At 32.4% G+C, this 14,042-nt stretch overlaps 1 protein-coding gene across 1 annotated transcript; it reads right to left on the bottom strand.

The window, feature by feature from the left end:
* Positions 1–80: 80 nt before the first annotated feature.
* LOC140436036 (uncharacterized) lies at positions 81–494 on the bottom strand. Its single transcript, XM_072524748.1, has one exon. The coding sequence runs from the start codon at positions 492–494 to the stop codon at positions 81–83; it is 414 nt and encodes a 137-aa protein (XP_072380849.1).
* Positions 495–14,042: the final 13,548 nt, after the last annotated feature.

Raw genomic sequence — 14,042 nt, 5'->3', positions numbered from 1 at the left:
TGAGTTTTTCTCTCAGCTGATTGTGGCGTAACCGCACTGCATGGTTGCCAATACATCGCACTCCTCCCTCCTGGATGAATCTACTCATCATAGTCCTCCAAATATCTTGGAGGTTTTCTTATTCGAGCAGGTGACTTTTTAACTTCAGCAGCCTGCTCTACAATTTCTGGTTCTAGGTCCACAAATTCGTTTGGATGCAGAAACAACGGTTGCGGAGTTACGAGTAATTTTGTTTCCATCGAGGTTGACGGTGTAACTTCGTCTGTTGTTTCTTGGTCACACACACGGATTCTGATTTGGTCAGAATGACGACGTGAAATTTTACGATCAGGGGTTTGAACTTTGTAGCTTAACGGTCCAGTGGTTTCAATTATTTTGGAAGGAAGCCACTTTTGACCACCTGGAGCAAATGACCCTGCAAATACAGTCTCGTTTTCTCGAGAACATCTTGGTACTGTTTTGTAAGAATCTTTCATCTCTTGCTTAGATAACATCTCTTTTCTAAAGTCGGGCTGTAAACGATCAAATAATGAGCGCAATTTTCGCCCCATTAATATTTCTGATGGGCATCTCCCTGTTGTACAATGGGGTGTAATATGCTGACTAAGGAGATATCTGTGCAATGCTAACTTTATTTAAGTTTCTTCATTACTATCTGTCATTTTTTTAGTGCATTTTTTACATTTTGTACCATGCGTTCCGCTTGCCCATTACTACTTGGATGGTACGGTGCAAGCAATGCCAATTTCGTTTTTACGTAGTAGATAAGGAGTATATTCGTCTGAAAATTTAATTTTGTATTTTACTAGTTGTATTTACAATGTAGTTAAAGTACCAGATACGAAGAAACACGGAAATAATCTATGTCGTGTACCTTACACCCTATAACCTACCACCCCTTATAACATTATAATTAATATTAATTATTCACATCCAGATGTCAGTGGTTTGTTTTTACAGGGAGTGTTTGCAATTCGGAGATTCCCATTGTTACATAATGTCGCTATTACATCATCAGTCTGAGTTTCGCATTGAAAGGTATAACCTGTAATTCTTTTAAAATTAAATTTTCTCTTAGCGGTGCTTCGTTCATTTTTTTAAGTGACGAGTTTAAATTTTACTGATTTCAAGTTGCAGTGCAAGCAGAACATTTTGATTTCTGGATTGAAATGTTTAAAGTGAGTGTCGTTAAGTTTTATTTTTCATTAGAAGAGATTTTTGCCATCTCAATATCGTAAGTCTATTTATTTTTTAAAGTTTATTTAGTCCAATGAGGAAAAAATATTTTTCGATCGCTTAGTAAAAGGACAAGGATCTACGGCGATTAGAAAACATTTTAATTTAGGCGAATCTACTGTAAGAACAATTAAGAAAAATGATGTTGCAATAAGAAAATCTGTCATTTGTGGTACAAAATTAAGGGCCACATTTTCATCTTATTCAAGGGATGTATTATTAGAAAGTACAGAAAGACAACCATGATATCAATATTACAGGGGAGATTACTACAGTAGATGAAGGAGCAGCAAAAATATTTCCACAGGAGCTAGCGAAAATGATTGAAGATGGGGACAATTATTCCGATCAAGTATTTAACGCTGATGAAACAAGACTGTATTGGAAAAAAAATGCCTAACCGTACTTAGATCGCAAAGGATGAAAAAACTGCAAGTGACATAATGCAAATAAATATCTAGTAACATTATTACTTAATGTATAAGGAGATCGGATGTTGAAACCGCTCTTAATAAATAAATCTCTTAGACCACGTGCTCTAAAAGGCAAAGATTTAAAACAACTACCAGTGCATTGGATGGCTAACCAGAAAGTCTGCATGACAACAGCTATTTTTAAAGAATGGTTCAATAATTGCTTTGTACCAGAAGTGAAGGACTTTATGAATTAAAAATCTCTCGATTTTCAAGTTTTATTAATTATTGACAGCAGGTCATTCAAAGTTAGAACATCCAAATGTTCAAGTAGTATTTCTTCCGCCTAATACAGTAAGCCTTATCAATCCGAGGCATAATTGCAACTTTTAAAAACTATTATATTAAGACAACTTACAAATTAATCTTGAGTAAACTAGAAAGTCCTTAACAGTAAAAGATGTGTAAAAGCAATTTTCTATTTTTGATTATTTGATTCATGTTGCATCTGTTTCCGCTCAAATAAGTCCAATAACTTTAAATGCCTGTCAAACATCGACACTATCAGATGAAATAATTAATTTGGCACATGAAATTGGTGGAGATGGTTATAATACCTTCAGTCATGATGATATAGATGAATTGCTTGTGGATGATGTATTAAGTGAAAATGATATAATTGATATATAGGGTAGACGCTATACAGCGTTCCACGTTAAGAAAATAACATTAGGCTTATGGAGATTCAGTGTTGCCAAAACCCTCTGGCATGCGGTTTACTAGATTGTCGATATATTTTTCGAATTTCCATTTTCAATTAACATTTAACTGTAAAGTCAGAATAACAACTGAAGAACCACAAAGCCTTATTATCATTATGTAGTCTCAGAGAACGACATAAAATCGCTGACATACGTACACCGTATTATTTTAAGTTGCAAGTAGTAATTAGATATATGCATTCCAAGCGGTCCGTTTATTCGCTTTTAAATCTTTAATAGCCGGCAAACTAGATGATTTAACTAAGCAATATTTTCTACTGATTTCTATGATTCATGGTATATTATATACCATGGTATATATATTCTTACCGAAAAGCAAATAAACTGTCGTTACTATAATTAAAATATGATAAAATAAAATTATCTTTTGTAAATACGATTTATTTAATTAAAATCATTTTCCCTACTTTTCATCTCTTGTTTCGAATGGGCACTTTTGGTCAATTACGTTAAAAAACATTAATTTAATTCATGTCTGTGAAAACAAAAATACAAATTATACAACCCTGAATCGTGCTTGTGTTTATCGTGGCATCGCTGCGCTTCTATTGTCTATAAGAAATACATGGCCCTATCTCCGCAATGTTATTTTCTTAACATGAAACGCTCTATAGGCATTCGAAATGTGACTATAAAGGCGTATTCTTAAAATTCCTTCGAATGCAAAAGTATAGGGAAGAAAGAAGAAATATTGGCTGAAGAATACCAGAGATTGGACTAACCTCAGTGTTAAACAGATATTTCACGTTGCAAAAGATATGGAAGCGTTTAAAGAAGTGATCTCCAACCTTCGTTAAAAGACTAGAAACCCGCTCACTGCAAAATTACTTCGAGGTCTTCAACTTTGTAAATTAGAAAATCATTTTCTTATTAATGATCTTATTTTTTAACGAGCCTTTAAATTACAACGTGAGCTGCAGAACTGCATGTCTGGATAAGGTGAGCTACATAAAAAATGAATAGAATCATCATCGCACAGTTTAATCACTGATTACATTGTCAGACAAGGAAGAGCTACATAGAACGAAAATGAAGTTTGTGAAAATCGATGATGAAGGTGATTTGGAACCACTTCGCAAAACGTGCAAACTATTATGAGACAGCGATAATGATTAAAAATGTAAAACTATAAGTATTAACTTTCCATAAAATAAAATGAATTAAGTTTCGAATACAAGTTTTTTTAAGCTTTTGTATGAATTTCTTTCAGACATTCGAACAAATTTATCATGCAGTCTATTTCTTTTAATTTGTGCAAACTTTTTTATGTGGTTTTCAGTTAAATTTAACTCGTTGTTTTGGTTTTATGCGATTTTAGAAAACTACGGAACGTATCCCTACTTTTTCAAGGCAAGTAAAGTCTTTTTACGAGACCTTACTGTATATATAAAGTGTGTATTTGTCTATGATATTGGAAAAAAATTATCATTCTGGTCAATGGTTTGTATATATAATAAGCAAAAAAACTCAGTAGGTACTATTTCCTATTTGGTTCTATTTGGTAATGAGGTTTATTGCATAAATACGAAATGCAGTTTAGATGTTAACTAAAAGTCTTTTCGCCAATCTGGTTTTGGAAAAGATTCATGCTGTAATTGCCATTGATATCATTTTTAAAAAATTAAAAATAACTATGGAACAAACGCAGACTAAAGAGGAATTAGTAATTAATTTCTTTCATCCTGTAAGATTAGACATAGTGAGGTAAAATATCAAATCCGCTTTAGATTTCCTAAACCAATTTTATGTTAATCAAAAAGTCTTTCCGGTAGTCTAGTATTAGATAATTAAAATCACTGTACAAAAACCATAGTTACATAATAAATCAGAGGTTTTCAAAAATTGGGACTCAATTCAATTGTAAACCGCTCTATGATAAAATATAAACTATCTCTTTCATTCAGTTTAAGAGAAAATTCTGAAATCATTGAAATAAATCTATAACCTTAAAAACTTTTGACGATGTTCTAAACAGTTATTCTTGTTATGTATAATAAACAAAAATTATACATAACTGAAAAAGTTGGGAACTTCTGTTTCCAAGGTTAAATATGTTTAGTGATAGCATTGTGTATAAATACAAAAACTTATTTTCCTTGTCATTCTAAAGTAATTTGTAGTCATAATTAAAACTGTTATAAGTGACATAGTTGTTTCCAAACAGAGGGCTGGTCTAAAGATTTAAAAATAATCAGCTATTACAAGAAAACTGCCGATTCCGATTATTTAATAAGGTTAATCAATACCAACGAAGGAGAGAGTAATCTCAGTTCAAGTTCGTTGAAACCTATCGGATATATAAATCATTTATGAGAAGCGTACCAGCATCAGCAACTCCAGATATCCAAATGAAAGAGACTCCTAGTGATGAATAAATGGAATGCAATATATTAGAAGCAGAAATAAATGGTAAGTTTCGTCAAAATAAATTCTATGGTTGAGAAAGCATATGAAGGTGCGTAAATTAAATGGAAGCTGGCCATTATAATGAATTTATGTTTGATGGAAATCAAGTTAATCAAGATGTATCTTATGTTGAATCTATTACCGATAGCTTCATGGACGAAACATTTAATTACAACGAAGAGGTACAGATTGAATAAGATAAAAATAAAAAATCTCAAACAGGGCCAACACCAAAAAAGAGGAAGAAGCCATTCAAATCTAAACAGGATTATAAGAAAAAAAGATAATTTCAGGTTTCACTAGATTATATAAATACTTTTATGTACAATTGTAATATTGTATTTGAAAAAAATATAAAAATTTCTATCGCTCTTTTTTGTTTTATTTACTAAAAACAGATAGAGAGATCACCTTTACCTAGAAATTAAAAAACATGTTATTTTTCGTTTGTTTATGTAATCGAGTTATAAAGAAAAGATCATTCAATACCATTTTTAGTAGTAGAGTTAAATTCGCTGTATTTATATTTATATCTAAGGATTTTTTTAACGAAAAAAAATATGTTAATACAGAAAAGAATTTTACAGTAGGTACTTTGTATTGGGAAAATGTATTCGAATATATATTAAAACATTGCACAATAACAGTTCATATATTACATAATTATTTTATCGTAAACCTTCACTCCACACGGGAAAAAATATACTGGCAATTCCTTATCTTCATTTCCGGAAACTAGCGGTTTTTGGTTCATATGTATTTGTTGAAATTTAAAAATAGTATTAGTACATAGTATATGTTTCTATTTTTTTTAATTAGAAATATTGAAATTCTAATTTTTTATGAATTCATATTTAATAAATATATACAACAAAAGTCGGAAGGTATATGCACAGTATAGTGTCTATACTGTGGTATATGTAATCTCATTAAAGGCTAGGACTACACGTCACACAGAAACTCAGTTTGTCAGGAATGATAACTTCTAGCGCCACCTAGGAAACAAATCTAAATTACCAACTGACATTTCAACCTTTCAACGCATCGTAAAAAAACAAAAATATATTTATAAGAAAGTATTAAACTAGAGATCTTGCTGTCAAGTTTGACGAATACGTGTTAAAATCGAGCTTGGGAAATTAATTTAAAAAAACTAGTATAATACAAAAAATATTTCATTTATAAGTGATCCAGTGGTGTAATATCAAAAAATAATCACCACAGAGACTGAGCTACTTTCATCATAACAGTTTTTATTATTATTGAATATATCGACATATCATACAAAAACTAGAAGAGGTAAACTCGTTCGCCTACCAAAGAATATAGACGCATATAGGACATTTCAAATGGGAGATTTAGATGAGTGTCAATCTGAGTAGAAACAGAGAAAACTCAAATTGAAAGTTTGAAAATTAGTCACTCAACTTACCCAAAAACTTCATCAGGATCATCATTGCTTTCAATGTTAATTAAGTTGTTGGTAAATTCTCGTAGAATACTTGAGATTCCCTAGGTAGAAACTGTTTCAAAACTTGCAAATCCTCGTATTTAGGTTTGGGTACAGGTATTCTTTCACTGTACAAAGGTTTTGGTCGAATGTCCAGGTATTTTTCCATTTCAACAGTCAGGGAATCCTTCTTCTTCTTAGATCTTCGCGATAAAGCATTACGTTTATTTCGATTAACGAGATGAACACTTACAAAAGATCCATTGGAAGTATCTCGAAAACTTACCATTTTTGGATTCTTAACATTTACTTTAACCCTGCTGTACCGTTCGAATCAACTATGCAAATGTACTGTTGGGGTCAATATGACCCAACTATGGTTTACGGTCCTTAATCAAAATAAAATAAGCTAATGGTGCTAAACAAAACTTTATTAACAAAAAATTATTATGTTGCTAATGTTAATTAAACCTTATTAACAAAAATGTAAGACATTTTTTTCTTTCCCAGAAAAGCCTAAGAACAAATATCCACAAAATTTAATTTTAATTTACAACTGGGACAGTAATAAAAAGAATGGGTTTTACAAATATGTTTGTGACATCCACAACATAAAATATTAGTCTTGTTATCGTTTTTAGAGCAAAATTTACAGCGTGCTCGTTTAGCAGGCGGAGTTGGATTGTTCATAGACGATTCACTAGAATTTCCATCTTATCTACTCGCTTCTGTTCGTGTTCTTTTTACCAGTTCTTGTGAGTCTTTAGTTCTTGGTAAATTTTTTCTGGAAAAGATAAGTGGTTTCATCAGTGTTTTTCCCAATTCCTCAAGAAAAATTCGCCGTTTTGTAAGTTTGTTGGTGTTCCAACAATCAATAAGCTGATCTAGAGTAACCACTGCTCCCTTACTGGAATTGTAATCTAAAATAATTTGGGGCTTTTTTTCATTTCTGTCAGTAATAGCCTTATCATAATGCAAAGTACTCATACGAATAACATTTTTATTCTTTTTAGGAATATAGTTAACAGTGGTATCTTGCGTGAAGTAAAAAGACGAACTATGAACTTTTTTATTCGCAATTTGTGCTGGAAGCTCTGGCTTATTTTTTCTTATAGTCCCTAGCATTGTATTTTTTCTTTTTAGAAGAAGTTGTCCCAAATTCTATGATGTAAAAAAGTTATCACAAGTAATATTGTGGCCTTTCAAATCACTACACAAGTCGCACACCACACGCATTCCCTGATTCCGTTCTGGCTTCCTTTCCTGTATAGATCTGCAATTTTAGAGCATACGAACTTTTACTGTCACATAAAGCTCCAATTTTTATGCCATATTTCGCTGGTTTGCTTGGAATGTACTGTTGGAAGGGACAGCGGCCTCTAAAGGCAACTAATTGCTCGTCGACGGTAACATTTTCATTAGGGTTAAAAAATTTTGGTAATTTTCTACCCATTATTCCCAAATTTCACGTAATGCAGCAAGTTTATCAGTACGTCTCCTATCATGTCTAGTAGTCTTGTTGTCAAAACGTATTACTTGCGAAATTTTTGTAAATACTTCCAGGGACATTGTGGCTCGAAATACACTACGACCCCTTTCTTTATTCCACAAACTTTTAGTTGATTCGCCATGGGACTTAAAAACTCCAGCTAACAATAAAAGACCAATGTATGCTTGAAAACCAATTTCATCCAAGTCTTTCCAGTTGGTTTCAAAAAACGCTGTCCTTCCACGTTGCTGATGCGCTCATCACTCTCTGACACGTTTGCGAGTTCGCGAAGCTCATCTTCGGTTAGCGTTCTTCGATGGGACATTATCAACATGCAAACATAGAGTGAAATTTAAAATGTAAAATGTAAATCAATGCGCTTGGCATATCAGTATCCTACCAGCCTGACAAACTGTTAGAAAATATATACAATACTGCCAACTAAACATACGTACACAGGTAATTTTTAACGGTTTAAATATTTCGGAATATGGAATTTTTTCGGCTTTCTGTCCCAGTGATTGACTCTTAATTAATTTTATTTATAATTTATAAGAGTTTTAATTATATTATTTGTAGATTTGTACATATTTAAATTAAAAAATTTAATCAATAGTTTTTCTAAAAAGATTCAGTTATTAAAAATCTTATTCAAGTTGTATAACATGTGTATAACTTCTGCCGAGACTAAAAAAATGACAGTGAAAGATCGTTTTATATGCGCCTATCTATATTCTTTGCTACTACGGACTACAGAGGTTGTTTGTAAGGAACGTACTCCAATTAATCAAATGATAACTAAAAATGAATAGTTCTATTCAATATGAAATTTCTACTACTAATAATACAGCAAATAGCTCCTCTTCAAATCAACTAAATGAACCCAATTGAAAACACAACTAATCTTCTTCTTCATGTGCCTTGTCCGTTCCGAACGTTGGCAATCAACATGGCTATTCTGACTTTGTTTACGGCAGATCTGAATAGTTCAGCAGATGACAATCCGAACCATTGCCGCAAGTTTTGGAGCCACGAGTGTCTTCTCCTCCTTGGACCTCTTCTGCTGTCTATTTTCCCTTGAACGATCAGTTGTAGCACTCTATATTTATTATGTCTCATAACGTGACCCAAGTATTCCAACTTTCTTTTCTTTATACTTATTCCTACCTCTCTCTCTTCACCTATCCGGCGTAGTACCTCTTCGTTGGTCACGTGCTCAGTCCAGGATATACGTAATATACGTCGGTAAGCCCACATTTCGAAGGCCTCTACTTTTTTCATCAATGTTGCGGTCATTGTCCACGCCTCCATTCCATATAACAAAACCGGGAATACATAACATTTCAGAAGTCGAATTTTGAGAGGTAGGAGGAACGATGCTCTTGCCTTTTCTACTCTTATACGTATTTCCTTCGCTTGATCCCAATTTGAGTTAACTGTTGTTCCCAAGTAGATGTACGAATCCACGTGTTCAATTCTTTCATTGTCTAATATCAGTTGCTGTGGTGGTTGTTGGGTTTTGCTTACTAACATCCATTTGGTTTTTGTGATATTTAGTCTGAGTCCGTATTGTGCACTTGTTTTTTGTATCTTACTCATTAGGCAACTCAGTTCCTCCATGCTACTTGCTAGAATCACAGTGTCATCAGCATACCTTATGTTATTAATTATTTCTCCATTTATTTTTATGCCTTCTGTGCTTTCCTCCAGCGCTGTCTTAAATACTTCTGAGTATATATTAAAGACAATAGGAGACAAGATACAGCCCTGTCGTACCCCTTTCTTGATCTCAATTTTATTGGTCAATGTAGATCCTACTTTCACTTTAGCTGTTTGGCCCCAATAGAGACTCGCTATTGTTCGAATGTCTCTGTAGTCGACTCCGATCTTATGGAGAACTTCAATTATCTTTTCGTGCTTTACGTTATCGAATGCTTTTGCGTAGTCTATAAAGCATATGTACACGTCTTTGTTCATATCTCTGCAGCGCTGGATGAGTACCTGTAGACTAAAAAGTGCTTCTCTTGTCCCAAGAGAATTCCGAAACCCAAACTGCGAATCTCCAATGTTATCCTCGCATTTTTTGCTTATTCTGTTGTAAATAACCTTGGTGTATGCCTTCGAAATGTGGTTAATTAGACTTATCATCCGATGTTGATCACAAGACTTTGCTTTTGGTTTTTTCGGTATGGCAACAAAAGTTGACTCTAGCCAGTCTTCAGGAAACTCCCCGCTGTTATAAATATTGTTAAAGAGTCTGACGAGTGAGTCTAGAAATTGACTGTTTGTTTCGCACAGCATTTTCAATATACAACTAATCTATCAATTCAAAAAACCCAAAAAACACATCAACAAAAATCAAAGCAAGAAAGATACAAAAAAAGACCCAACCACTAACTATCCAAGAGCAAAAACCACACATAAACCCAACCAAAGCAGATTCACAAACACCAAACGACCTAAAAAATGAGACAAACAGGCAAAATACAAAACAAACGCACAATATCCCAAATCTCTCCATCAGCTGCTACATCTAGAAATGAATCTACTTTCATAACACCAAAAAATTAAGGAAGAAAGTTACTCTATAACTTACGAACAGTTAGGTATTAACCTTTTTTTAAAACTGCTCACCAGACCTGTTGAGTATGGCCAAAATATATACAGAAGAAGCAGCAGAGGCCATAGATCTATTAACTAAAATTACCCTTACCTGATGTATCTACATTATTTATATCAACTGTCACGTTAATCTAAATACGCTAATGACCCTGCGTGGTCAATGCGTTATTAAATAATTAAAAAAGTATTAAATTGATTCAACTTTTTTCTTACCTAATATTATGGAGCATTTTCCTTTGGTTTTTAATTAATTTTTAGTTATTGAGCTTTGGCATATTATTTAACTGTAAGGCCAGTTAGTAAACAAAGTGTTACAACTAAAGTTTATATTTTCTTGCACTATTATGTAAATTTAATAATAATTGTTAATGTTGTAATACTGCTGAACTGCTCGGTGCGTTTATTTATTAAAACCAAAATTAACCAAGTTTTTAAAGAAATATTTAAGGAAAAATAAAATATTAACAATAAAAAAGTTTTAAATAGAAAATTAACATACATTTATAAACAAAAAATTTTCGGCGCTAATCTGTTTCTTCTTGGTAAGTTGTCCAGCTTTCGAGAATAGTCGTTTACTACGTATAGATGTTGCAGGTACACATAAATATTTTAAGTGGAGGCGATATCATTCGGGCATACTATTTTTATGATTTTCCTAAAAATGTAAGCGATTATCGGACCTAGGACAAGGAGGTAATTCTAAATACTACCTTAGACAGAGAGTTGCTGTTTCGGTTTTTACTTAAACTAACTTTTCATCAAAATATGACCAAAGAGAATTTTTTGAGGAGGTTGCTATATTAGCAAGCATTTGAAAGTGGTAGAGATCATTAGATCCATGATTTGAACATTTTTCGCGTTTGCTTTTAGACCAAAACCGATTTTTTTTAAATTGGGGATCTAAAAATGCAGTTTTTGCTGCTATTTTGTTTACCTACTTCCAGACAACCTAAACACCTAGAAATGATTTCCATCAATTGAGTTTGTAGCCACAATCCAACATCTGTCATATGTTTTTAAATATTTTGATGGTAGTGTAAAATTTTAACTAAAGGAACTGCAAGAGACATGGTTAGATATTTTTCTGAAGATAGTTCACTGGTTAATAACTACATAGGTTTTAAAATTGGTACACCATCTGTTACTATAGCCCATTCTGAAGCATCTATATTTTCGGGTGCTGCGGGCAAATTTATGTGAGTTATGGTTAAACTGTTTTTAATTATTAAAAGTCTTTCCAACATTAACAAAACAGAATCCCACCTTGTATCTGTTTTAACACTAGTAAGTTCATTCGTTCCAGGCATTTTTTAAATTTCGTTGTAGCAAATCTATAATTGTATTTTTTATATTCGAGCCATCATCAGACATAAATGTAACTATCTTAAAGTTGGAACTCCCTAAGTTCCATTATCTAATGCAGTAGCTATATTTTGACCAGTGTGATGCTACTGTTCTAATTCTTTTACACTTAATGTTTGGGAACATAATTTCATGTTATAAAATGGCAGGTCATTGAAATATAGGATTTATTGCTATTTAACTGCCAAATAGCTGTACTTAGAGAAACATATTCCACAGTACTCAACAGGGTTTTGATTTTTGTTTGAATTTCCACATATTTTTCTTAATAATAATAATCTTTTGGTTAAAACTTGTCTACTTGATAAGGAGTACCTACAGTGGGTTTAACTTTTTGGTATATTCAATGAAACCAGGATTTTACACAATAGATACAGGTTAAAAATATATTTTAATAGCACTTCTTTCTTAAGATGTTAAAACTTCCATAAGCAGCATTAGAACTATTAGATGTAGAAGCAATCTCAGTCTGAGGTTCACTGTTATAGATACAAATAATAGAGACTACAAAAAAAATTGGAAAATTCCAAAATATTCGATATTTTTGTCCATGAGTGTATATATATATATATATATATATATATATATATATATATATATATATATATACATATATGGTAAAGAAGCCTTGTATATATATATATATATATATATATATATATATATATATATATATATATATATATATATATATATATATATATATATAATGGCTATACACCCCAGTGTGGGGTTAAACCGCAAATGCTTTCTAGATCCGATTTCTTAAGTGGATCAGTCTTTTTTGTTTATCTTATCTTCTTGACAATATCTCTCCATTTTTTCCTGTCTCTAGTTCTTCCTCTCCATTCTCTGACTCCTGCCCTTTGGAGGTCTTCTTCAACTTCTTGCAGCCACTTTGATCTAGGTCTTCCCCTTCTCTTTTTTCCTCCTGGATTCCATTCCATCATTGCGTATGTCATTGCCTCATCGCCTGCTCGCCAAATGTGACCTAACCATCTAACTCTGCATTGCTTTATTTTAGTTACGATGTCTTCCTTAAGTTCTTCCTTAATTTCTGCATTTGTTCTGCTTCTATATTCATTTTGCTCTGTTCTAATTGGTCCTAGTATGGTTCTCATAATCTTTCTCTCTGCTATTCTTAAGTCTTCTTCATCTTTTTTAACCATCGTCATTGTTTCTCCTGCATATAATAATATTGGCCTAATTATGGTGTTATAAATGCTCATCTTACTTTTTTTAGTCAGTGTTTTGCTTTTAAGTAATGTTTTGTTTGCAAAATAAGCTTTATTCGCTGCTAATATTTTTTCTTTTATTTCGGATTTCCTTTCTCCGGATTTACTTATTGTAACTCCTAGGTATTTGAAGTATTCTACTTCTTCAAACTCAGAACTTCCTATTTTGATTTTTTCTTTCATTGGTTTTTTCCCTAATCTTAATATTTTTGTCTTTTCTTGATTTAATCTTAGCCCCATTACCTCCCCTTTCTCTCTTATTTCTTCTAGCATTTCTTTCATTATTTTTCTGTTCTTTGCAATAATAGCAATATCGTCTGCATATGCAATTATTTGACCACCTCTTGTTCTGAGATTTCCTTTATTTATATTTCGTAGTACATATTCTAATGCTAGATTAAAAGAAGCCTTGTATAGTTGTAGTTATGTTTGCGCATAATATGCAGCTTTAAATTACTTGTAATTACAAAGTACTTGAGTTGTTGATTGCACAATTTGCAAGGAACAAGACTCTTATTTGTAGCAGATCTGTTAAAAAAGTTCCATACAATGGACTTTTTTGCTGGTGCCATTCTACTTTTTTCAATACATGTTCTAAGCATATACTGAACACTAGCCCATGAAAAGAATAAGCAACACTGTTTTACTTAATAAACTGTATGTGTTTAATCACCCAAATTTTGGGATTTATGGGAAATGTAAGAAGTTAGTTAGAAAGAAAGGAGAGGTGGACGATAATTTATTGTAAGGGATTCACGTAAATTATATTCAGCAAATAAAAAATTGTAATATAACAATTTGTAAAACCTTAAACCAATAACAATTATGCGTTTTTTTCTATTAGTGCTTGTTATTCATTCCTTATGACATAATATCCCAATTCGATTAACTGTTACACCAAACCGGTTATCCCACCTTTAACTTTTTCATTTTTCGCCCCTGCCAAGTGCAATGTACATAGTATGCACTGCATACGCACGCTCTACTCTGACTTCGACCAATCCCTCACTTTTTTCTCTGTTCCTTCCGAATCAATTCGGAATCGAA

Source organism: Diabrotica undecimpunctata, chromosome 3 (genome assembly GCF_040954645.1).
Source record: "Diabrotica undecimpunctata isolate CICGRU chromosome 3, icDiaUnde3, whole genome shotgun sequence".
Taxonomy (NCBI): domain Eukaryota; kingdom Metazoa; phylum Arthropoda; class Insecta; order Coleoptera; family Chrysomelidae; genus Diabrotica; species Diabrotica undecimpunctata.
The sequence above is the reverse complement of the archived record's forward strand: the minus strand, read 5'-3'. Positions and strand labels throughout refer to the sequence as shown.

Coding starts and splice junctions, on each gene's coding strand:
- LOC140436036 (XM_072524748.1), bottom strand. CDS start 494: ATGTTATCTAAGCAAGAGATGAAAGATTCTTACAAAACAGTACCAAGA.